Here is a 25,872-nt window from a genome sequence, read left to right as displayed (position 1 = left end):
GCATCATATACAGTATCATGATATAAAGACTGTTCTAAACAGTAGGCATCAAAGTTGCGCTGCCATATAAAATGACTTAGTTTGGCAAAAACATACTGCATCACTTGCAGATGGCAACTAGCACACCTAAGCATAAAGGCTACTTATATTGTATAATTAAATATAGATACATATTGGTAACTAGTGTTCAAAAGTTTGGGGTCAGTAAGATGTTTGGGAAAGTCCTTCATGCTTATAAAGGCTTCATTTTTTAAATAAAAAACAGCAATATTATATTTTATAGTGTAAAATAATAGCTGAATCCAAAGCTGAATTTTCCACATAATTACTCCAGTCTTCAGTGTCAGAAATCACTCTAATATACCGATTTGCTTATTATTATCAACAATGTTATAACAGATACTTTTGTGGAAACTGTAAAGCATTTTTTTTAAGATTCTTTGATGAAAAGAAAGATCAAAAGAACAGCCTTTATTTGAAATGGAAATCTTTTGAAACATTATAAATATCTTTGCTGTCACTTTTGATTCATTTCATGTATCCTTGTTAAATTTAGACAAGGAAATTTAAATTTAAAAATAAAGTTTTTGTTGTGGTTGTTGTTTTGTTTTTGAAATCAAACTGACCCATACTTTTAAACAGTAGTCCATTTCAATTTGATTCAAATTCTCCTTGTGAGACCTTTTTTTCTTTAAAAAAACATCCATTATTTTGAGCAAAGTAAAAATAGACTATTTTACCTAACATTTCTATTTGCTATGCACTGTTTGAGCTGGAAGATGAAATGATTATTGAAGGTGTAAGGCTGGTCCTGACCTTGTCCCGAAGCTCCTCGGCCTGTCGGACCTCTTCGTGCAGGTTATATAGTCTGTTGACTAAATCCTGACGATCCTCCATAGCCTCCTGTCGGTCATGCTCCAGGATATCCAAGATGGCCTTGTCTGAATCAGGTAGAGGACCGGGCTATACACGAAAAGAAACAAAACAAGCATATAAAATAAACTTTCAAAACTCTGACTTTGAATAGCCTTTCCCAAAGGTTTGCTTTTCACTGTCTTCTATTTACTGTGATGCAGAGAGGGTCTTCACCTGTATGATGGACTGCAGCTCCTGGATTTTGATCTTCAAGACCTCGTTCTCTCGCTCCAGCTCAAATATCTGCTCTTTCCGAGGTCGGTTTTCAATGTCATTCTTCAATTTCAGAGATTGCCTTCTCTCCATTTTGCACTCCTCCTCCACCTTGTTCAACCTGTGCTTTAGTTGGTCGATCTGGAGGAAATGGAGAGACAGCGGTGAACATTTGTATCGCACATAGTCAAATAATCCATACATAATCCATATTTAGTAGTAAATCTAGGAGACAGATTTTTTGAAAATCAACTCAAATCATCCTGCAATGCTTTCAGAAGCCCTCTGACCTCTAGCTGAAGGTCTCTGCTCCTCATCACGGCCATATTCTTCTCCTCGCTGAGCTGAGCGTACCGCATGGCCAGCTGATAGTTGTCATCCTTCACCTTTATAAGTTCATCATTATAGTTATTGCGCTCTTCTTTCATCTTATTGTAGCGCTCCTGGAAAGTCATCAGCTCCCGGTTGGCCAGGCGTAGCTTCTTGTAATCATCCTCTAGCGTGCGACATTTGGTCATGATATCCACCCGCTGCACGTCTTTAGCCTTGGACTGCTGCTGTAGCTTTATGACTTCATTCATTAAAAACTGGATGAGTCCTTCCTGGCCCTCTTCCACTACAGGCAAAGAACCAAATACAGTAACATAACGGCTCAAAAAGTACCGTGTTATTATTAAAACGTAACATAAATATCACAGTGTATGAGTATGGTAATCATTCATGACCAAAGCACCCTCGGATACCATTAGTGTACTATAGTACAACTGCACAAATCTGAAAGAGGCTTTATGGCAGATGCTCATCCCAGAGGGGGAGCAGGTGGAAGGCAACAAACATTTTTAAGGCATGGTCGTAGGTCATTTATATGGGCAGCATTTTAATTGAAAAGTGTCTCACCGACTATAGTTGAACATCTGCGAGTAGGATCCTTCCCTGTGACGAGTTTGTAGAGGTCAGGGTAATACAACTCCAGACTCTCTAGAAAAACCACATAGCCTCGCTCTCCCTTCGTGTGCAGGATATCCAACAACCGACCTGAAACAAAAAAAAAACTGTAGCATTACTTGTTGAACTGAGAAAAGTACAATGTGGTTTTTCTATCTGATGTGACCCTTAAAAAAGACTTTGTATTTGTTAATGTGATCAGGTTGAATCATCAAACCGTAGTATATATATATTAAAGCCAGAATAAAATGGAAATTCACCCCTCTCTGAATGCCTGTTAGTGATTTTAATGTAAATGATTCATCCATGCACTGGTTTCATTTTCACCTCGTAATGCAAAATGTCATAAACTTCCAGTAAAACATCAGAGTTCTCTCAGGTGACTACGGTATGTTTCTCCAATCATTCAGTCCGTTTAAAGGGTTAGTTCACCCAAAAATGAAAATCCTGTCATCATTAATTCATCCTCAGGCCATTACAAACCTGCAAGACTTCTTCTAGTTGATCTTTAAAACACAAATCAAGATGTTTTAATGAAACGTTATGAAATGACAAAATGGTAGTTGTGTAGGCTGTCAATGGAGGGACAGAAATCTGTCAGATATTTAATTCCAAAAATATCTTCATTTGTGTTTCGAAGATGAATGAAAGACTTACAGGTTTGGAACAAAGAGGGTGAGTAATATTTTCATTTTCAGGTGAACAAACCCTTTAAACGCTCCTTTCTTCCAATCAACTGCATGCTCACATTCAGATCTGCCTCCATCCAATCAACTGATGGATAGAAACCTCTCCGCCCTGAAAAATGTATCTTGTGTTGTCATAACATAGGGCCTTGCAGCAACATTTTAAACAATCGACATGAAAACCACAAGCAATCCCTGAAATTACTGGCTATTAGGGCTGGGCGATATGGCCAAAATTTCATATCCCGATATAGCTCATTTGATATCCCGATAACGATATACATAACGATAGAGCAATTTTTCTGTTAATTCAGTTTATGAATAGTCTATGCAAAATTGCAATGTGTAAATGCAGTTTGAAATGATATACAAAACAAATTAGGTAGTATGGAGTGATAAGATTATGTGAAACAATCATATTCTTTCCACATTTTACTTCTTCAAAGGCATAGGTTGTTATTTGTTCCAAAAATGACTGTCAGTAATTTAGTTGGTTTTATTCAAGCAATGATTTGATATTAGAGTCAAGGCTAAAATAAATAAAACTAGGCTTCAGACTGTCAGGAACGTGCAAACATGATTCTCCAAACTATATTAGCCAATCACACTTATTGTATTGCTTAAATTAGAATTAAAGGTCCATCACCCATTGATAGACTCCAAAGACTTGTGCCCGGGATGTGCACAGGTCCACCAAAAGGCATATTACAAATCATTTCATAAATGTAACTGACAGCTTGGGTACTGATTATGATCTGCTTTATATTAAACTGAGACAGCAATGCGCTTGCAGAGAGCGCTCCGCCCACGCACTGTTCTGATTGGCTGTGATTTTTAATTAGTTTCTTTTTTTTAAAGCCGTAACTGGTGTGGACAGACGAATTGCTTGATGCTGGAATTACACTTTGTGGTGCTGTTGCACTGTAGAAGGAATGTCCAGATCTGTCTTTGATAAAAGCGGCGCATTGTATTTTAACTCACTAGAGAGAGTCATGGCACAAAAAGTACTTGAAAGACCTTCTACATTACATGCCAAACTGCCAGTCTCAGAGGGAAAAGAGAATCATTAAGGGGCTGTGAAAATCCCAGCTGTGGTATACAAGCATTTTGATGTGCAGCTTTTGTGGCAAACAAACAGTGCAGACTTTAGCAAGCTGCTCGGGCGAAATCCTCGTCATCCGGTTTGCCTCTGGCCATTCAGAAGTTGAAAAATGATACGAAGGTTCAGGAAGAAGTCGTTGGGAAAGAAAAACTACAGCGGCAGCTCACAGGATTAAAAGCGTCCATTCATCATCAAATTACACCACTGGAAAAACACAGTGAAAGATGGGCTGACCGGGTAACTGATTGATGATGTGATTTGCATGTAAATGTTTTCAGCATGGAATTTGCATTTCCATATTCCACAGTGTTTAGTATTTTCTGTCACTGGCATCTATGAATGTTGATGCCTCTGCAATCTGACTTAGAGAGCGAAACCAACCTTGGATAGATCTGTAGCACATCATCAACAATGCTATAGTATCTGCTTGAATGCACACAAAAACATTGAATAATACCTGCTCGGTTGACTTTGGACTCTAGCAGACGGGAGTTGAGCACCTCGTCTTCGTCTTGTTCGTCGATGACCTTGCATTGCCGTAGATATGAGGTTAGCTTGTTGGGGTTGATGAAACGGCACAAAATGTACCGGTTCTTCTCTGCATTCTCCCACAATGACTCCCCATAGTCAAGCAAGTTCATTAAGCCTCCGTTCTCCATTCCTGCAGAGGCCCCTATGAGACAAGAATGAGGGAGAATACAGTTTTAGACGCTAGTTCGACACTCCTTTCACACCACATCACTTTTTTTTTTTACTGGTCATTGCATGCACAAATATAGATGTCCATTCAAGATACAACATATATGTTGTACAACATTAAAAAAAAACACTTTTGATTGTAATAATGTATTAGTAAATGTTGAAATTAACAAGCTGCTGCAGAATTATTGTTAATTCATAGTTCATGTTAAATAAATTAGTTAACGAATGTTAAAGGGGTGATGAATTGAGAAATCAACTTTCCCTTGAGCTTTTGATATATAACATGTCATGATAATATAAGAATATCCTGTAAGTTTCAGAGCTGAAAACGTCCTTGTTAGTCAAAGAAAAGCTTTTATAGACACCAGGCCCAGAATACGATCATGAGCTTCATCCTTATTTGACCGCACAAGAAATTCAGAAATTCTCTCTTGATCTGTGTGCGCACGTGTGTGTGTGTTCGCCCTTATATCTACCGATCGTGCGGGTGCGGGCCATGTAATACAATCACGGGTGGATGAGAAATAAATCATTGTGTTTGTTTGATAAAGACGAGTTGCAGTTGCCGCTTTCAAAATAATCTCTCCCTCATGTGAACTGACAGGGGCATAGATATGACAGCGGAGCTAAAGCTCATTAAATATGCAAATCTTCTCTAATCCTAGCTTTGGCCGTTCACTTCCAAGTCTCCAGTGCGGCACGCCCATCAAAACCCAGCGTTCAGAAGAAAGCCTCAAAACCAGTGTAGAAAATAGCCTATTACTTAGTTATGATGAAAAACCACACGAATGTCATTAGTTGACCTCAGACAACAGGGGGGGTGAAATGCTTTTTCATGCATACTGAGCTTTTTACACTGTTAAAGACTTGGATTCCCATCCTAAACATAGACAAAGTTTCAAAAACTAATGTTGGACGTTTGATGGAGTATTTCTGTGTCAAAAATACTCCTTCCGGTTTCTCACAAGTTTCGGAGAGTTTTTTTCGGGTATGGGTCCGCTTGACGTCGATAGAGCGGAAGGTCCTTGTATGGGCCGTACGGGCTCTTCTCCCGGAAGGGTGCGCGCGCGCGGGACTGAGGCGAAAGAGCAAATGCACGCCCATAAACACTGCTCTCAAGGTGCAGATCCAGTCGTCCATGCAACACTTATGTGGCGCCGCGCTCCACTTTATTCCTATGGGTGACGTCGAGCGACTTCAACGCTTCAGCACAGCATTCCGGGAAGGCAGCGCTGCATTTGAACCGATTTGAACGCAGAAATAAAGGGAAGAGTCACAACATCACGTTTCAGTCGTGTCGCAAAAGTGGACTTCACGAAATCAACAGTTACCAAAGAAGTGTGTTTTTGACTGAGCGGTCCCAGCGCTAAAGGTTCACGGTTCTGCTTTGGAAATAGGCGGTGAGTAAAACTGCTTCAAATGTCTATGCTGTTGGCTATCGTTGCGCATGTAAACATCAGTAAACAACACGATCGTGTATAACTTTACTTAATTTATCAATGGAGCATGCGATCTATGGTGTGTGTTTAAATACATTTGTTTAGCTGACCACTATAGGTGTCAGTTTGTTTATTTTAAAACTATCCAAACAAACCTAGCGTTCTCACAAAGCCTGCTTCGTCCTTCAAATGCGCTAACGTTACTCCATTGCTGTTCTATGTATAACGTTACACTAGTCTGACGTGCAAAACCGTTTTGCTTGCTACTGCTAAGGTTTAGTCGCATACAATAGTCCATAAACCGAATCATGTCCTCTTAAACTGCGAGTAAACACACAAATGTTGACAGGCCACTAAATACAGTACATACCACAGAGACGGACGTCCTGATGTTGTTGCTTCCCCTGTTCAATTTATTTCAGCCTCTGGATCTGATTCTGGATCATATCTGTATTACTTGAATCTGATTGATAGCCATGGTTTATTTAGGGTAACGTTTTCTTTTCCACACTTGAGGACGTCACCACTTTGTGCGCATTCGTCATTCTTTAGCTCCGCCCACACGATACGCCTCCATCCGCTCGTTTTTTCCGGAAAGACTCGGTACAGCCCATATTTCTTTTATAAATATAATAAATTTAAAGACTTTTCGGAGATATGAAGGATGCAATACTACTCTATAGGTACTCAAGATTGACATGAGATTGACTGAAACTGAGTGTTTCACCCCCCCTTTAAACTTTATTGTAAAGTGCTACCATTATTACTAGCATCATCAACATCCTTATACAGTTAATTTACAATCACAATTTTGCATTTGTGATTACACACAATTACAATCCATTTCTCCTATTTCACTCACAGAGATTTTAAAGTTGCAAACCGGGTTTCATGTTGATTTGTTTGCTTAATGGTTAATTATAGTTTATTTAAACGCATCTTGTTACAAGAGAGGGTAATGCAATGTGTTTTTAAACTGTCATTGACACTTGCAAATGTATAATTTTTCAGTTACAATGATTATTGTTTCCACAATTGTGAAATTACTTCCACACTTCACCCTTTAATATCCAGTTATTGTCTTTAAATATCTTTAGCATAATTTCAATATTAAAACAATTCATGCAAGTGTGACCTGCAGCAGTGGTGGGCATGTGCTTGTGCCACCACAAACTGTCTCACTTTAGAGGGGTGTAACAAACCATATCTTTTTTTAAACCTTGTGGACAGTGGCTGTAAAGATGTCACAGCACACTGCTGATGCGAAAGTGCAGAGAATGTCTCCACTAGTGCTGAACTAAGCTGATTGTCTTCTGAATAGCTGATGGCTACGGCTCAAACAGGCACTCGCTGTCATACATGTGTGAACCAACCATGTATCTGGTTTGGCGACTGTCGCATAGTGATTAATGGTCGAATGTCATGATTGCCGAGAGGAGGCCTGCAGATGGCTGATAAAATGCTGATACAGGCTATACATAATACAGAACAAAGACACACACACACACACACACACACACACACACACATATATATATATATATATATATATATATATATATATATATATATATATATATACACTCACGTAAAGGATTTTTAGGAACACCTGTTCAATTTCTCATTAATGATATTATCTAATTATCCATCCATTTATGACCACCATGTACCCATCCTCTGATGGCTACTTCCAGCAGGATAATGCACCATGTCACAAAGCTCAGATCATTTCAAATTTGTTTCTTGAACATGACAATGAGTTCACTGTACTAAAATGGCCCCCACAGTCACCAGATCTCAACTTAATAGAGCATCTTTGGGATGTGGTGGAACGGGAGCTTCATGTCCTGGATGTGCATCCTACAAATCTCCATCAACTGCAAGATGCTATCCTATCAATATGGGCCAACATTTCTAAAGAATGCTTTCAGCACCTTGTTGAATCAATGCACGTAGAATTAAGGCAGTTCTGAAGGCGAAAGGGATAAGTATGGTGTTTCTAATAATCCTTTAGGTAAGAGTATATATTAGAGGTGGGCATAGATAATGTTTTTTTTAATATAGATTAATCTAGATTTAAATGGCTCATCTGAATTCTGCCGAAGACTTTCAGAATGTGTGTGCTATCCTCTTATATAGGTTACTCTAGGGGTGTAATGGTACAGATTGCTCATGGTTCAGTTTGTATCACGGTTTTAGGTTCACGTTTTCGGTACGGTTCTGTATTTACTTTGTTCAGGGAAAAAAAGGATTACTGTCAAATAAAAATAAAGAAAATAAGAGCAAATAACTTAAATACAAGCAGCAGCACAAATAAATACTATTGAGCAAAGATACTAATAAAATAAACAATGCTTTTCAGGTTTTTCAGGTAGGTCTAACATCAGTTTTTAGGTAGAGAAATTGAATAAAGTAATCACATGTAAAATAATTGCATATTTCACTGTTTAAATTAAAGATTAATCCTTATTAAACTTACACAAGCTATTCAATCAAGAGCAGTGAGTGATGTCCTTATCTTTTGTTTGACATAAAACAGACAGCAGTAAAGGCTACTGCCCCTTTAAGGATATGCGCTGGGATGCTAATGCAGGGATATGTGTCGTCTTTCTCGAAAGTATAAAGTTCACTTATGACATATTCATGTCTGCTTGGATACTCATAAAGATGGACATGTTGACATACTACTGAGTTTGTCCGTTCAAGCGCAAGACTTGAAAGATAACTCAATATTTGCACGCTGTGAGAAGTGTGCACGCTTTGGGACAAGTGCACAGAGATAAATCTTCTCTCAGCGCGAGCGAGTTCTCATTCGCGTCTTCTGGCTCTACACGCGGGTGATGACGGCGAAATGACTGGTCATATTCGAACATACGGCAGCATTCGCATGCATGAATAGTTTACAAAGAGAGACCGGTTTGCCCACATTTTTCTTTTATCATCGCTGTTGTAGTGTATCACTGAGAAGCCAGCACTTTTACCCATCGACAGAAACATACATAAAGAATTATTTTCAACTTATAACCCATATTAAATATGCGTAAACAGATGTGAGATGAACGGCGTGACAAAGAATTTGTGCAAGTACGTGCCGGCACGTTTACACAGCACCCCTGCTCTCGTCAGATGGCACCACAGGGTGCCACAGCACCCCGGTTGGGAAACGCTGGTATAGACCCAGGCCAGCTCCCAACCCAACTTTGAGAATAGATTAACGGCGTTATTTTTGTTATCCTCCGATAAGAGTCTCACGTTAATGCAGCACGTTAACTATGATAACGGCCCATATATATATTAGTGGTGGGCCGTTATCGCCGTTTATATATATATATATATATATATATATATATATATATATATATATATATATAAAACGCCGCTGTTATATATATATAGTACAAGATGCACAGCATGGGGATGTTTCTCCACAAAAAAACTGGATGAGAAAATAATCAATATTACAAAAGAATAATTTGAAGAAGAAAAAAATACACAATGTGACATTAAAGTGTATCCGTCAATCACTTGTATAAAGAAACACTGAATCTCTTGTGCCTCCCCTGCGCCCATTGACTTAAAACAGAACCCCTAATGCATATGGTGGGTTTAGTGGGGAGTAATAGAAAATTAATGGGGTAAAGTCACGTGAGAGGAGGCAATGCCTACATTACGCTATGATAGGATATGATTGTTTCGTGCATTGAATACTGCCTATTTTTTGTGTGGCTTTTTGTAACATTCTGAATGAATGATGCCATTAATGGGAAGACTAATTTACAAATTAAGTGAACAATAACAACTACAACTATAAAGATATCACCACTTTGTCACGTCAAAATTAAACTTGAAATGGCCTGAAAATATGATGACTGTAGGTTTTAGTGAGTGATCATGTTTGATAAAATTAAAGGTACATATTGGTGTTTGACCAGTGTGCTTGATGACTGCTGAAAATATTAATAAGAAAACATGGCCATTAGTTCGCAAATAAAATATATTGTTTAAATTGTTAAAGGATTACTTCAGCGATTTAGCATATGGCTTTGTATCAGTAGAAACCCGGGAGGAATGATCATGCTTCCTCCCCCTCATATTCTCCTGAGACAAAAGATTTATATATTTTATTTCTGTGAAAAATTCTCTGATGACGCAAATATCGTCATTTTCATCATCTGAGGATTTTTTTGGCAAGAGGCCACAGTCACACTCGCTCGGCTCACTCACATTATATTGAACAGACATGTTTAGTTTTTAATTGTACACTGTAAAAAAAAAAATGTAGGTCTCCAATTGAACATTTTCTGGTGACTGATCACATCTAAATTTTTCAGTTGGCCGAATTTAATTTCTGTGAATTAAATTGCATCAATTCACAGAATTTCAATTCGGCCAACTGAAAAATGTAGATGTGATCAGTCAGTCACTATAAAATTTTCAATTAGAATTTTTTTACATTTATTTTTACAGTGTAGTGTCTGTTCTCTAATTGAACTGATTTTATGAAAATGAACGTGAAGGGAGAGTGATCCAATAATCCAGTAGCGCTGGCTTTGGGATTGGCCTCGTAGGGCAGCGAAGCAAGTGCATTCTGGGAGTTGTTGTCTTTCATCCCCATGAGGCAAAAATACATTTTCTGTCTTTTCACAGTCTAGAAAGCACTAAATTCAAAAATAATTTCATATTTCTATGACATTAATGACCCAGTTTAAATACAAAGCTTAATGCTAAATCACTGAAGTAACCCTTTAATGCCTTTAGTTATTATTTTGGAATAAATGTAAAACACTAACTTGATGAAATGTATATTTGGTTTCAATAAATAGAACACTACAAAGTGTAAAAATACAAAATTGTATTTGGCTTCTCTTTTTTTCATGTTTATTTAACCAGGAAAAAAAAGGATATACATTTATATTTAATATGTATATAAAAAAGTGAGGACTTACATATACATACATTCATTCATACCATACACATAATATATACAAACACTCACAAATACATCCAGTTGAAGTCAGTGGTCACCAAAACTGTTTGGTTAACAACATGTTCCAAAGGGGAAAGAAAGCCATATAGGTTTGGAACGAAATTAGGGTTGGTAAATGATGACAGAATGCTCATTTTTAGGTGAACCATCCCTTTAAACGTGCACATAGACCAACAATTAGAAAAACAGTCCAGAGGAAACACAGAACGCATCCTGTGTCAACAGTTCTCGGACAGATTGACACGCGATTGCGACATGGAGAGCAACCCTAGCAACCACCTAATTTGTCATGACAACCTCTTTTGTTTTATAACAATGTGTTTCCAGTTGAAATACAGTAAAAAAAAAGAAAAGAAATTGACCTATTTTAATGTTACTGACTCTAGTCTAGCGCTCAAAGCTGATCCGTTCCAATCCATCCCGTCAATTGTTAATGAACATTCAACATTCAGTGCAGTCTATTGGTTGTAAGCTGAATCTTAAAGGTGGGGTAAGCGGTATTTTAAAAATGCTTTAGAAAAGTGTTGAGTACCAAAACAAACTTGTAGCCATCAGCAGTAAGGGGGCGTGTCTACTAATGATGGTGAGAAGGGAGTGCTCAGTGCACATCCTTATTTAAAACCCACAACACACAGGACGGACGGCACAAGCAGTTAAAATAAATAAATAAATACAAATCCTCTGCGCTGCGATGCGGTTTTCTGTTATATATCATTTCACTGTGTGGGGAATTGGCAAATTGGCTGCATTAGGTACACAGAGCCACTGAATGCGTGAGAGATCGACTCATTGATGCGTGCAGATCACGCTAGCCAGCAACAATAAACATGCCGAAGAATATAACAAGATATTGCGCTATTCCTGGTTGTGGAAGAACACAGTCGCTGCATAAGCTTCCTTCTGAAGTGTGGTTGAACTTTATTTTTAATGAAGTTCTAGCTGACGTGGGGAAGACATGGTGTTTGCTTAATTTCACTGCGGAATCGTTTGTAAACAAATCTCAGGTCAATGCTGGATTTGCAGACATTTGATATTAAAACACATAGCTATTTCTTCTAAATTGGATCCGACCGGAATGGCGCAACACACTTATGTGAGTAAAACGTGTTATATGTAATAGTATTGCATTGTTATAGATCGTTTTGCTTATGTGTACGTGTCTAACAGAACATACCTTTTGCACGTTGGACTCAGACATCAGACACTCGCAAAGCCCAACGTCCTGGAGCTGTGTTTTCCAGACGGGCTACAAAAACGTAAGCCTGTCAGCAGGCGATGAATCTCATAATATTCCTTTCTTGTTTTGCGCTTCTCTCTCTCGACTTGACATTTGAAGCACTGTTCGTGCTTATATCGAATGATCATGCGGGCTACGTTATACAAAAATAACAGTCCAATCAATCGCGGGTGGATGAGAAATAAATCATTGTGTTTGTTTGATAAAGACGTACTTGAATCATTCTGGTTGCCGCTTTCAAAACAACCCCTCCCTCATGAGAACTGAACTGACAGGGGCAATAAGGGGCATAGATATGACCGCGGAACTGAAGCTCATTAAATCTTCTCCAATCCTAGCCGTGGGCGTTTACTTCCAAGTCTCCAGTGCGGCACGCCGATCAAAACCCAGCGTTCAGGAGAGAGCCTCAAAACCAGTGTAGAAAATAGCCTATTACTTAGTTATGTTTTTTTTTTTTTTAGATGTAAAACTAAAAACCACACAAACGTCATTAGTTGACCTCAGAGACAACAGTATAAAAAAAAAAAAGCCAGTTCATGACCCCTTTAAGCACGTCAGAGGTTTTGGGGTCAAATCCTCCCTCATAGTTTTTTTACTCATTAAAACCAAATGTGTTCATCATTGATTGTATATCATGGGCAGGGACATGTTTGTGTGTTTGTGTTTATTTTGTGTTATCACTGGAACAAATAGAGAGTCTCCACAACGGGACTGAAGCACGCATCTGTGCAAAAGCCGCTGAGCACTCTGCTAGTTAACTAGAGATGTTTGATTTCTTATAGATATGCCGCGATCTGTTTAAAAAAGTCATTTTTTAAAACGACGTACGACTCGCATAGACATGCCGGAGAATATCCCATCTGTCTGCTTACATGGCAAGAGCAAATGCGCCTATCCGATTCATATAAGATTTATTTATTTATTTATTTCTACATGTGAGTGTGGCCTGAAACTGATCTGAGAATATCGTAATGTGCTTTTTTTCCTGCTTACACGTTCGCCAGTCATATCCGATCTGAGCCACATTGGAGAAAAAAATTGGGTCACCCATGCACTGTTGCGGCCTTAGATTAATATAGCATGTAGGCTAATGAAGTGTGTAATGTGTGATGAAGTATTTGTGCTATTTAGAATATTTTTGTGCTGTTTATTCTATATTTTATTTGTATATTATTCTTAATATTTTATATCATTGTTGCTCTATGCTCTTGTTACATTTTTATATAGCTGATTATTTTTAGCACATGTGTATGTGTATATTTAAGTTCTGATAACGTATCCTTCCATATTTTGTGCATAACTGTGTTCATTGTTCAATGGGCTTTGTAACGACGTCTTTAGTGGCTTTTATGGGTCTTGAGAGAGGAAATGACATTGGTGTCAATGGAAGCCTTTCTGAGCCATCAGATTTCAACAAAAATATCTTAATTTGTGTTCTGAAGATGCACAGGTCTTACGGGTGGCGAACGACATGAGGGTAAGTAATTAATGACCGAATTTTCATTTTTGGGTGAACTAAACCTTTAAGTGTGTTTTTTTTTAAATGTTCTAATGAAGGATTTGGGCAATTGAGAAATATAATTTTCTCTTTCACAATACAATAAAATATAGCCTAACTGTTTGCACAGAATTTCCCTCAAAGGGGTTCTCGCCCAGGGTGTAATTCAGTGTAGAACAGCCACTGTTCACAAGTCACCCTCATCATTATCCTATGGCAAAAAGGCAGAAAAGACATAAATACATTTTTTCAAAAGCGAATATATATTTTACCATGCTCTTTGATGACCTTTGATTTTCTGCAGGATGTAAATGTAAATGAAAGCGCAGCAACATGTTAATACGAGGTTCTGCATGACAAATTTCTTTGCATACATTTTGTGGCGAAGAGCCATGTTGAAGTTGTAGTTGGCCCCCTTCGGCGGCATAAGGCCAGCATTGTTTTCCAGCGCTCCATGCACCATTGTAAATGAAATCAAACCATCACTACTGATATGCCCACACACGTTTTGCATATTCCTGTGTATCTATCATCCCAGACTCCATTCCTATATCTGCCCTTTCGCTTTTGCAGCCCTAGGCTGAGGAACAGCTGCATATGTGAGCGTAAACTAACTGTAATGGCCTCACTTCCCCATCTCCACCAGACAGGAGACATTTGATCAGACATCAGTGGGTGACAGACACAGGAGGAAGGTTTCTGATGAAAGGGAAGGAAGAATTGCAGATTTTAGCCAGTGTTTGCCATTTTCAAGTGCAATATGCAGTCAACCCGAGGTCAGAGGGATGAAGACATTACGTCGGAAATGCCACAGCAGGAGTCATACATCTAATATTAGAAGTCAGCATTGTCTCATCTCATCTCAAAAAGCAAAGACAGTATCTCATATTTGGAAATCAGAGACCTGAGTGGGAGAGTCTCAACGCAAAGCTTTGAAAGCAAACGAGGGCGTGTGCATTCTCCCATGACGAAAACAGCCACCTTTTGCAATAGAGGGCCTCCAGAGCCGCTCTTCTTTGGGAAACGATGGGTTTCTCCCCTCACATTTTAGCACGCTGAATGAAATACGGCATTATACTGTCATGCTTCACCCTGTCTTTGTGTTCATGTCAGGACGTGACTCAGCCAAGTTAAAAATGAAGCATCACATACTACGGCGGTTCACCCTGGCAGACACACAAACACACAGTCCACCCCCACCCCTGTCTTATACCTTGACCAGATTTCCTCTCTACTTATTTTGGAGTGAGTGAGTAAGAGAGAGCTCTTCACTTCCTCATTTCATTAGCAGGTGTTTAGCTCGGCCTCTTAAAAGGAGAAATGTTGGGAACACATTTAAAGTTGCACAGCAGAAGTGATACTCATTTTGCAGTATATTTAAATAAAATTATCAGATGATCAACTTCCACTTAACAGTGTAAGTCAATATATCTGTATCTGCATCAGTGTATAAGTAGCAAGAGACACAGAACATCTGAAAGTGGAAAGAGAAAAAGATAACTGAAATGTATCTTTCACTATGTAGTTTGCTCTATAAGTAAAATTAGTGAATTTAGGCACGGCTCCTAAAAATATAGAGTACTTTGTAATGGAAAACCAACCTGAAATGTGACCTGACCACTGAGACTGAGACACATTGAATCAAAATTCTGATTTGAATCAAATTTCAAATGTACTACCATTCAAACGTTTTTGAAAGAAATGCTCAGCAACATTGCATTTACTTGATCAAATATACAGCAAAATAGAAATATAGTGAAATATTATCAGTTTTTTTTTAAGTGTTCCATTTTTATATATTTTAAAACGTAATTTATCCCGGTGATCGAAGCTAAATTTTCAACATATTTTCTCCAGTCTTCAGTGTCACATGATCCTTCAGAAATCATTCTGATATGATGATTTTGCTACATTTCATATTCCTTACATTTCTTATTATTTTCAATGTTTTGAACAGTTGTGCTGCTTAATACTTTAGTCGAAACCGTGATTCCGCAAACCAGATTATTCGATTAAGAAAATAATTTATTAGAAACGGAAATCATTTGTAAAATTATAAATGTCACTTTTGATCAATTTAATGTGTAATAATTATAATAATTTCTTTCAAATCAAATCTTACTGAACCCCATTTTTTATTACATTAGATTTAGTGTTTTACTAACTACTAAGCAGGATTGCGTCAGGCACACAAAAACCAAATGTCAAAGTCTAAGAGCTTTAATTTTTTGTGGTTTAACAGAGGAATATTTACTCTGTTTAAAGATCGCAGTCGGTTTGTTCCAGTGGGACCCTGCTTGAGTGATTTTCATGTTGAAGATCAGTGTAAAACCAAGCTAGCGGAAGCTATTACCACGTGCTACTGTGGCTCCGTGGCTCCATCCGATTTTAGAAAAAAACCACAAACGCGTATCATCAGCCAATGGGCTGCAGCCCTGCTCTACCAAGCTACCAGTTCAGGGGAACTGCACTAAGATGTTTTGTGTGAAAGTGAAACATAGCAGTTCTGATGTGGGGCCTGCTACCTTAATGACTGAAATTTTACACTAAACACCAGGATCAAGGGTAGATTCTGACCTAATTAAGACAGTGCTAATGAGAAATCTAAATATAGACCATTTGTAAGATAAAGATTGATATACGTCATTACATAAACATAACAGAGGAACACTTCCTTAAAGGAGCAGTTCACCCAGAAATGTAAATAATTTACATCATCCTAATATCGTTCCAAACCTACACTACTTGCTTTCTGTTTGAGCACCAAAGGACTTTAAAAGGGACGGGCGTTTGACAGAACACATATTGTATAGAGTTGCATGGGGCATGCAGTAGATATTCTGCATTTGTCTTGTATTGTGATCCAGAGAGGAAAGAGGACAAAGAAAACAACAACATGATGGCAATTTTCACATTTATTTGAACTATCCCTTTAAGGTTGTGAACTTTAACCCTGCAGACCTAGACCAGGAGTCAAAGGTTTGAAGTGTTATTTTACAATATTTTTATAGCTAATATAAATCGTGACTACTTTTAAATTTTTTATGATTAAATTAATAGATGAATACACTCACACATATACACACACTGCCATAAAAATTGGGGGAGGGGGAAAGAATACTTTATTTTTGATGCAGTAAATTACTCGAAAAATGACAGGAAGAACATTTATAATGTTACAAAATGTTTCTATTTCAAATAAATGCTGCCATTCTGAACTTTTCTATTCATTAAAGAAACCTGAAAAATGATCATGGATTTTTACACAAACATTAAGCAGCACAACACTGTGCAGGGTTTTCAACACTGATTATAATAATAAGAAATATTACTTGAGCAGAACATTTGCATAGCAGAGTTATCATGTGACACTGACTGAAGACTAAGTAATGATGAGTAATGATGCTGAAAATTCATCTTTTATATCAAAAGAATAAATTACATTTTACAATATGTTAAAATAGAAAACAGAAATTTAAAATTGTAATAATATTCCACAATATTACAGTTACTGTATTGTTGATCAAATGAATGTGGCCTTGGTGAGCATAAAAAACCTTTGAACGTTACGTAGTATCTGTAAGTTACTTTTTTTTTACTTTTAATTCTCATATTTACATTTGTGTTCATTTATACGTTTGATGACTTTGTAATTTTCTAAAATGTGATTTACAGCCCTTCCTTTCATGAGGTGTCATTTATGTGCACGTGTCATCAAACAGAACTGAGCAAACACTGGCTGTTTTCAAACAAGTTTCCCAAATACTCCACCACAAATTGGGCAGACTAACAAATCTCACGCCTCGTTTCATTGTCAAAATTCGGACTTTATTAATAGATACATAAGACAAAAAATAAAGAAATGAATGCATAAGCTTGCCTGATGTTTAGGTAATAATGTACTACATGCAAATAGCAGCCTTAGATCACAAACCACATTTTAAGTTAAACTTGATGACAGACTGCAGCGGCAAACGAGACATTCTAAAAATGCTACATGCCCAGATCGATGAAAGAAATATGTAGTAGCTTCAAATTACACATAATAAATCTATTGTTTTTGGTTGAAGAGTGAGTCTGCACATTCCAGCTGTAATGCAATTGCTCAGAATTGGATCCAGCAAACTAACAATTCAACCTTTGTGAGGGACGATGCCATGCTCATGAACCTAAGAGCCGATCTGATGACATTCACAATGTAGAAATGGGAGCTTTCTACTCTCCCACAGTCAGGTGAAGCATGTGGTTGACATTGCATGCCTTTCAAGTGTATTTGTGGAGAATAAAAATCTGTGCATTTCTATTAAGGATTCTGAGTCAAACATCAAGATACTGTTCTGGAGTCAGGACGTTAAAGCATCTCTGTTCGGACTTCACTAATAAATGAGCTAATGTTTAAAAATGTATCATTTACGTTTTTTATATATTTAAAGTTGTTTCATGACATTACAAATGTGTAGCATATTTGTGTTGAAAATGATTAAATATATTTGGTCCATGCAATCACTAAAAGACATGCAGTATCGCTATATTTTAAGTTTTGAAAATACTTTGAATACCTTTGTTCTGAATCACTCTTTATTCTACCAGAACATTTTATCCCCCTAAAGAAAACAGAAGATCAATGAAAGTTTTGCCTCATCATTTTTTTTATAAAATAGCATTTTCTCAAATACCCACATTTATAATTCATATGGGGTCATAACGTTTTATATTTTAGTCAGTGGTACTTTAAAAGCACTTCTTAGATTGGTACTGGTATTAATTGGTCAGACTGAACTGTATTCATATATCTAAAACACCACAGTAGGTAATAGATACGATACAGAACTGTGTATTGCTTTTTATTGTTTTCTGATAAAGTTACAACCAATGTCTTGATTCAACCTAATTCTAATTTAGACTATTTTATCTCTATTATAAAAAGGCATGATGGTGTTTTTATTTGATGTATTATGTATGGTACTTGCTCTGAAGGTGCCTTAAATATTCCTTTGTGTACTTGAAGAACTTCAAATATATATTTGAAGCCTGTTCCTAATGATAAGGCTTTTGAAGGAACTGTGCACAGACTGTGGAGTTCTTGCAAGGGAATTTCCATTTTATAAGTTCCCAATCAAAAAAAACTGCCATATCAAAAAGAGTGCCTAAAATTTTTCCGTAAATTTCTTCAAAACCAGCCATACTTGTGTATCGAAGAAAAAAGTATTAAAGTGATAATTCACCCAAAAATGTAAAATTTGATGTCTATCTGCTTACTCCCAGGGCATCCAAGATGAAGGTGTCTTTGTTTCTTCAGTAGAACACAAATGAAGATTTTTAACTCCAACCGTTGCCGTATAATGCATTCTATGAGATTATAATGGGGTGTATTCTATGAGAGGAAAAACACATAGACATATGAATCCATCCTAAACCCTGTGGCTCTTGGCCACACACTGATGGATGTCTTAAGACACGAAGCGATCGGTTTGTGTGAGAAACCCAACAGTATTTATATGTTTTACCTCAAATACAACACTATGTGCATCAGCCGTCCCTGGACCATCACTGCCTTTAAATGCGGTCAAATTACACGATATGGCATTAAGATATGCGCAAGACATCACTTCCGCCACTTGTATCCCATTGAGATACTCCGTATCTTGACCACACTTGCCGGAAGTGATGCGCGGTCACAGCTTTTATACATAGTGTTGTATTTGAGGTAAAAAAATTATATAAATACTGTTGGGTTTCTCACACAAACCGATCATTTTGTGTCTTAAGACATCAGTGTGTGGCCACGAGCCACCGGGTTTAGGATGGATTCGTATGTCTATGTGTTTTTACTCTCATAGAATACACCCCATTGACATGCATTATACGGCAACGGTTGGAGTTAAAAGTCTTCATTTGTGTTCTACTGAAGAAACAAACACACCTACATCTTGGATCCCCTGGGAGTAAGCAGATAGACATCACTTTTTTTTGGGGGGGGGGGGGGGGGGGGGGTTACCCCCCCCCCCAAAAGTACCTCTTTAAAGAGATACTCCACTGTTTTTTCATATTAAACTATGTTATTCCCTTAACTAAGACAAGCTCATACACTCCTCTCTCGTCTCAGTGCGTGCACTTAATCGTTTTGATGCGCGGTGATATTCTGATAGCACTTAGCTTACCCCTTTTAGCCACTTGGTGACACAAAATAAAATGTGGCGCTTTTCTAAGCAGGTTAAAAAGGATAACTATAATGTATGGAGAAATAGCGCTTCTGAGAGTACTTCGACTCGGCACATTAAAAAGTCAAGATTGAAAAATCCTCCCTCAAATCTCCCCTTCACCTTCTCATTTCCTTCAATAGGGGGAGAGGATTTTTCAGGCATGACTTTTTACTGCGCCGAGTCGAAGTATTCTCAAAAGTGCTATTCCTCCATACATTATAGTTTTCCCTTTCAACCCGCTAAGAAAAGCGCCACGTTTTTATTTTGTGTCACCATACTTGGTCGTTCAACTATTTGTGAAACTGTATTTAAAAAGGGAAAACATGGAGGTGTTTGGTCGCTTCTAACTTGATCTCTGTTTGGTTCCATAGTGAATGAACTGGGCTTAGTGGGCTAAGCTAAATGCTATCAGATCGTCAAAGCGATTAAGTGCACGCACTCAGACGAGAGGTATGTGTCAACTTGTCTTAGTTAAGGGAATAATATAGTTTAATATGAAATAAATGGTGGAGTATCCCTTTAGACTTTTAAAAAAGTCTATGGTTTTGTGATAGTTATTAGGTTTTTTCATCCCCTATTTTGGCTTTGTGAACTTACAATTGAATAATTTTAACTACTCCAGATGATCCCATTAGTTTGAACGTCTAAAGGAACCTAGATTGGAATCTCCCGTATCTTTTGATTTTCATAGTAAGATACTGCCATGTCAGAAATTAACTTTTTAATTCCCTTAATTGCATTTTGGAAAGGAGTGATTATATTATTTTTTTAACAATAAAAAAAACACAATGAGTGTAGGCCAAATACTTCAGCCTAACCAACTGAAATCATTTGAACAAATTATGGCTGTTAAATCAACAACACATCCAAATGTAAATAATAAGTGCTAATAAAGTGTATAGGCACTCTGTTAGAACATATATAATATTTGTTATCCAAATCATTTGGAGTGTTTCTTCTAATTTGACATACTTGACATCAAGCATCTTTACACTTATATCTTAAATATGTATTATCCCTTTCAATGTTATTTTCTATGTGAGCCAATCCTGACCTTTATAATTTTATAATAAATTGTCCAATTTTCTTTGGAGCTTAGACAATCTTAGATTTGTCTCAGACAAATGGATTTTAATTATAAAATTAAAAAGAGAAATAACCTAATTTAATACAGAAGACACTTCTGTGCATGTGTTGGATGCCAACTATTCATACATTAATCAAATATTTAATAACCAATGATAAGTGCAATCTTTGTTCTTGTCCTTACTATTACTATTACTAATTACTATGGACTTGAGTGAATGATCAACCATCATATTCATGGTATTTCATCATGCATATAATTAAAATATGCTAATGAAAAAAATATGGGTTACACTTTATTTTAAGATGTCATTGTTACAGTGCAAATATAGATTTAATTACTAAGAAATATTATTTAACTACATGTACTGACTATAGGGTTAGGGTAGGATTGGGGTATGGTTGATGGTTAGTTGCATGTAATTATGCGTAATTTACTGTTATTATATAGTAAGTACATGTAATATGTAACAAGAACACTAAAATAAAGTATTACCAAAATATGCCATGCATTGATTATTGTTTCAGTTTACTCTCACATAGTTTCAGCCACTCAAAATTAATTTACAAATGCATTCACTCATAAATGTAAAATCCAAAATAGTGATGTAAAAAGGCATTACTGTTTGCTGTTCTGCAACAATGCAAAATCCACATCAAGTCTTCAATGACTGATTTATAAACTGGGAGTGGATGAAAGAAGTTAGCATGTTGTTGGAGAACATCCCAAAACTTGCAAGGCCCAAGGCAGGGTGGCAGACCAAACCTATCCTACAACAACTGTTCCTGTAGAGCAAGCTGTCTTTTAAAGGAAAAACTTTCCTAGACTAACGTGAACTCTCATAAAGTCCTAGTCATTGACAAAGAAAGCATGTCATGACATGTGGCTCAATTTGTTAGGCAAAAATGAGGTCAGAATAGTGCATCTGTTGAACCTTCATAGTGCAACCTCCCATTTATGAACGATGACATCTTCACACTATGCACACATCACACAAGCAGAACCGATGGGGGCACAGACAGGGTGTGCCTAATTATAAGAACAACAACTAATCACATTAGTTGCATTAGTAAATGTAAAATGGAGGATTTTGTGTTAAATAATGCACATACAAACAAATTATCTGATGACAGACCGCACCAATTCACCAAATCCAATGAATAGTGCAAAAACTCTACAATAACAGCAACACGCTGATATATAGCATGCAGAAGAGACAGATCGAGGTTGACAGTAGATTGGTGTGTTTGTGCATTACATGAATAACAGAATAACCATGTGCAACAACACACATTGTCATTGGATTAATGGTGTCATATTAATGTGCATGATCCGCCTTTCACTCCCTGACTTTTCAATGAGAGCACACAGCATGCGCACTTTTTAGTTTCCATCATTCCTTTTATTAAGAGATCAGACTTTAAATTTATAGTCCATGTTGGAAATGCAAGATTAAACTCATTACATCTTATTAGTCGGTTATTTGATTATTATGATGGAGGATGAGTGACTAATAAAGGGGGGAGAACGATGGATTTTATGCGAGATAACCACCAAAATATAGCTTTAATATTTCTGCAAAGAAAATAATCTAATCTCACTAATTTAGACGTTGCATAACTTTAACATGTTACTTCATTTGTGCGCGCGAGTTCACACTGGAAATGACTTTACTAACCTACATCTGCACTAATTTAAAGTCAAGTTACGTAGCCTACATATAGCTATAGTTAAAGGAGTCCAAAGGTAACGCAAGCACAACAGTTGTTTTGTGAGTATTTTACATGTGATTAAAAACCCTGATACGCATTTGTTTCCTACGTACTGTAGCGGTATATCGGACGCCGAGGTACCAGGCTACGTCGAAGAGCTTGTGATTGATTTCGGCTCTGAAGCGTTGACTTACTAAACAGTTACATTCAAGAGACATTCAAGTCATTTACCTGTTGAAGATCACTTCTCGGGCTCTAATTCAACCGGTCCATTCTAGTTACTTGAAGACGCCAGTGTTTTAAACAGCTGAACTCTGTCGCAACAACTCGCAAGACAAGCTTGATCTATTCACCTGCAGCCTCACAAGCTGTCACTCAGAGCGCTAGTGTGCCGAGTGGGCGGGCTAATGGAGCTCATCACTACAAACTACAAACTTACAGCGGCACTGTGAAAGTTGTATTTGTCCGAAGTGTAACAAGGAAACAGCAGTACTTACTGCCAATTAAATGTGCTCTCATTTTCTAGCTCACCTTAGAGAATACAACAAATTGTGAAAAAATAATAATGATAAATAAGAATGAAGTGGTTAACTTTTTATGTGTAGCCTATAGGTACTACACTTCAAGTGAGAAATATAAATACTGAATAAGATTTACTCAATAAACAACTAGGCTATTTAAGAAGAGCATTTTTCAGAGTCTGCTTACAATATATATATTTTTTTCTCATCATCGAGAATTATTTTTTGTCAGTTCTCCTTATTGTAGTTTAGTTTGCCTCACTTCATCATTTGGCTTGCCTTTTAACATTTAGATTTTTTAAATATTCATATTACATAATTGTCTATTGTTGTGTTATTGTGCTGAATGGCTAATTTGCTTTTGTCAAACACTAAACAAAAGCCGGTGATGTGATTGTTTGTGATAGAAATCTTAATTATTCTAGGAATTATCTTAATAGGCTGTCATTGACACAGTTCTGAAAGCCTGCTGCTGTTAGTTCATCTTAAATCAAAACGGCACCATTTTTAAAACTGATCTGTCTCATCTAAAGCTCAGATCAGATCTGGAAGATGAACAAAGTGCCCTAAATAATGTTGGAGTGCCATGGTTTAGTTGAGATATGGCTGTCAGACAGATTTAGGAATACATTTGTGAAGTCATAATTTATATGTGCTCATTTGTTGTCTACTCCAGCATCTGACATATAGTTCCTTCATGAACTCTGTGGTTCAGAACATGCAAATGCTTCCCCCAAAACATTTGTTTATGGCAACAGTTACACAAATGTCACACTTTCCTTCCAGAGGGACTGTTTCATTCTTTTTTTACACTATAGACAGAAATAAACTGAACAAAAATATAAACCTGACTTAACTTGACTTCAATTGAACTTGCATTTTATTTTAAGTAGCATAAAAAAGGAATCTTAGAGTTGTGGTGCATTGTAGAAACTATTTTTTTATGAATGAATGAATGAATGAAATTGCTACTTAAAAATGAGTCATAAAAAGCACATTGCCTTGTAGACTTGGCTAATAATACTTAATGGACATAGAAATTTAGTCATATTAGTGTTATGTACAAGGAACACTGAAACACAGACAGCATTTTATATCACATATCTAATGCAGACCTCTCCTTGTAGTTATGACGCTTCACGGTGTCACGTAGCCTAATGTACCAAACGAAGAAAGTCAGTCAATTAGCTAAAGAGTGTGCCCTCTAGTGGTAAAAGAAGAAAAGCAACTGGTCAATTAAAAGTTCAGCTACAGTAAATACGTATATTGTAATAATTGTTACAGGATTTATTTACATTCGCTAGGACACATTTCTCACTTCACACAGTCCTCCTAACCAGCATGCGGCTTGGCACAAACGTTAATTCCACGTTTAAAATGCGCTCAAACTATCAAAAATCTTAAAGGGATTGTGCACATAAAAAGGTGAAAATGCATAATTTACCCACCCTCGAGTTGTTACAAACCTGTATGAATGTCTTCTGAACATAAAAGATGGGCCTCGTTGTCTTCCACAGTATGGAAAAAAAAATACTATGGAAATTAATGAGGTATGTTTGGTTACCAAACATTCTTTAAAATGTCTTCTATTGTGCACAGCAGAAGAAAGAAACTCATACAGATTTGGGAAAACTTGAATGTGAGTAAATGAGTAAACATTTAAAATTTTTAGTGTATTATCCCTTTAATTCATCAATCAAAATTATTCCATAACACTAGAAAAGGTTCACACACACACACACACACACACACACACACACACACACACACACACACACACACACACACACACACACACACACACACACACACACACACACACACGCACACACACGCACACACACGCACACACGCACACACACACACAAACGACCTAAAAATACTAATAAAAGTTATGATTTTACAATGATTTCTTTTGCAAAAATTCTTTACAAAACAAGAATGACTTTAGAATTCGTGGACATGGTCTACTCAATAAAGTACAAATTTATCCATGCACTTTCCCCTTTACATAGAATAGATTTGTAAATGGATAGACTAACAGACTCAGCTACGCAATTGTTGATAGCATTTCATTTTTTTTTAGATTTGGAATATATATAGTAATATATATTAATATGGCATCACTGCAGAAATGTAGCAAATTGCTGTCTTATTCATATTTGAACTTAACTTTGAAAAGAGTGTCAACGGTTTGAGGCACATAAAGTTTTGGCAGTGGTTGTATTTGAGTGGGAAAAAAATAGTTCATGACTCAAGCTGTTGTGCTTGAGTATTGAGAAATGGATAGCAATTGTAAAAATAAAAAAATATAAAAAAACGTGTGTCTTACAGAACAGTTTTTTGACTGCTGTCATTGTTGACTTGATACACTTCTGTCCACACTTGTTGTTGAGTAGCATTCTTAACATTCTGCTGCTCATGCATCATGAGTAGAGTACCTAAACCTATTAAACAAAATGTTTATTCAGTTCATGCTTACAAGTGACACAGATTGAACATACAGTATTGTTTAAAAGAACATTAGAACGATATTTGATGAACTTTTCTGAATGTATATTCTGAGTTCTTTGAATCATTGAGTGAAAGAAAACAAGCTCTTGAAGCATACCTTTTGCCTGCAAT

General features: G+C 36.9%; 1 protein-coding gene across 3 annotated transcripts in view; it reads right to left on the bottom strand.

Annotated features, from left to right (window-relative positions):
* Window positions 1-23,098, bottom strand: part of card11 (caspase recruitment domain family, member 11) — a 34,814-nt gene extending 11,716 nt beyond the window's left edge. For all 3 annotated transcript variants that reach the window (XM_067420085.1, XM_067420096.1, XM_067420107.1), the window contains exons 1-6: window positions 22,958-23,098; window positions 4,319-4,534; window positions 2,026-2,163; window positions 1,419-1,744; window positions 1,090-1,269; window positions 817-963 (exon numbers count right to left, since the gene is read on the bottom strand). In XM_067420085.1, coding sequence (XP_067276186.1) covers window positions 817-963; window positions 1,090-1,269; window positions 1,419-1,744; window positions 2,026-2,163; window positions 4,319-4,520 — 993 coding nt within the window. In that variant the 5' untranslated portion in view covers window positions 4,521-4,534; window positions 22,958-23,098. The remainder of the gene's footprint in view (window positions 1-816; window positions 964-1,089; window positions 1,270-1,418; window positions 1,745-2,025; window positions 2,164-4,318; window positions 4,535-22,957) is intronic.
* Between the last annotated feature and the right edge of the window lie 2,774 nt (window positions 23,099-25,872).

The sequence above is a fragment of the Pseudorasbora parva genome, chromosome 2 (genome assembly GCF_024679245.1).
Source record: "Pseudorasbora parva isolate DD20220531a chromosome 2, ASM2467924v1, whole genome shotgun sequence".
In the NCBI taxonomy this organism is placed as follows: Eukaryota; Metazoa; Chordata; class Actinopteri; order Cypriniformes; family Gobionidae; genus Pseudorasbora; species Pseudorasbora parva.
The sequence above is the reverse complement of the archived record's forward strand: the minus strand, read 5'-3'. Positions and strand labels throughout refer to the sequence as shown.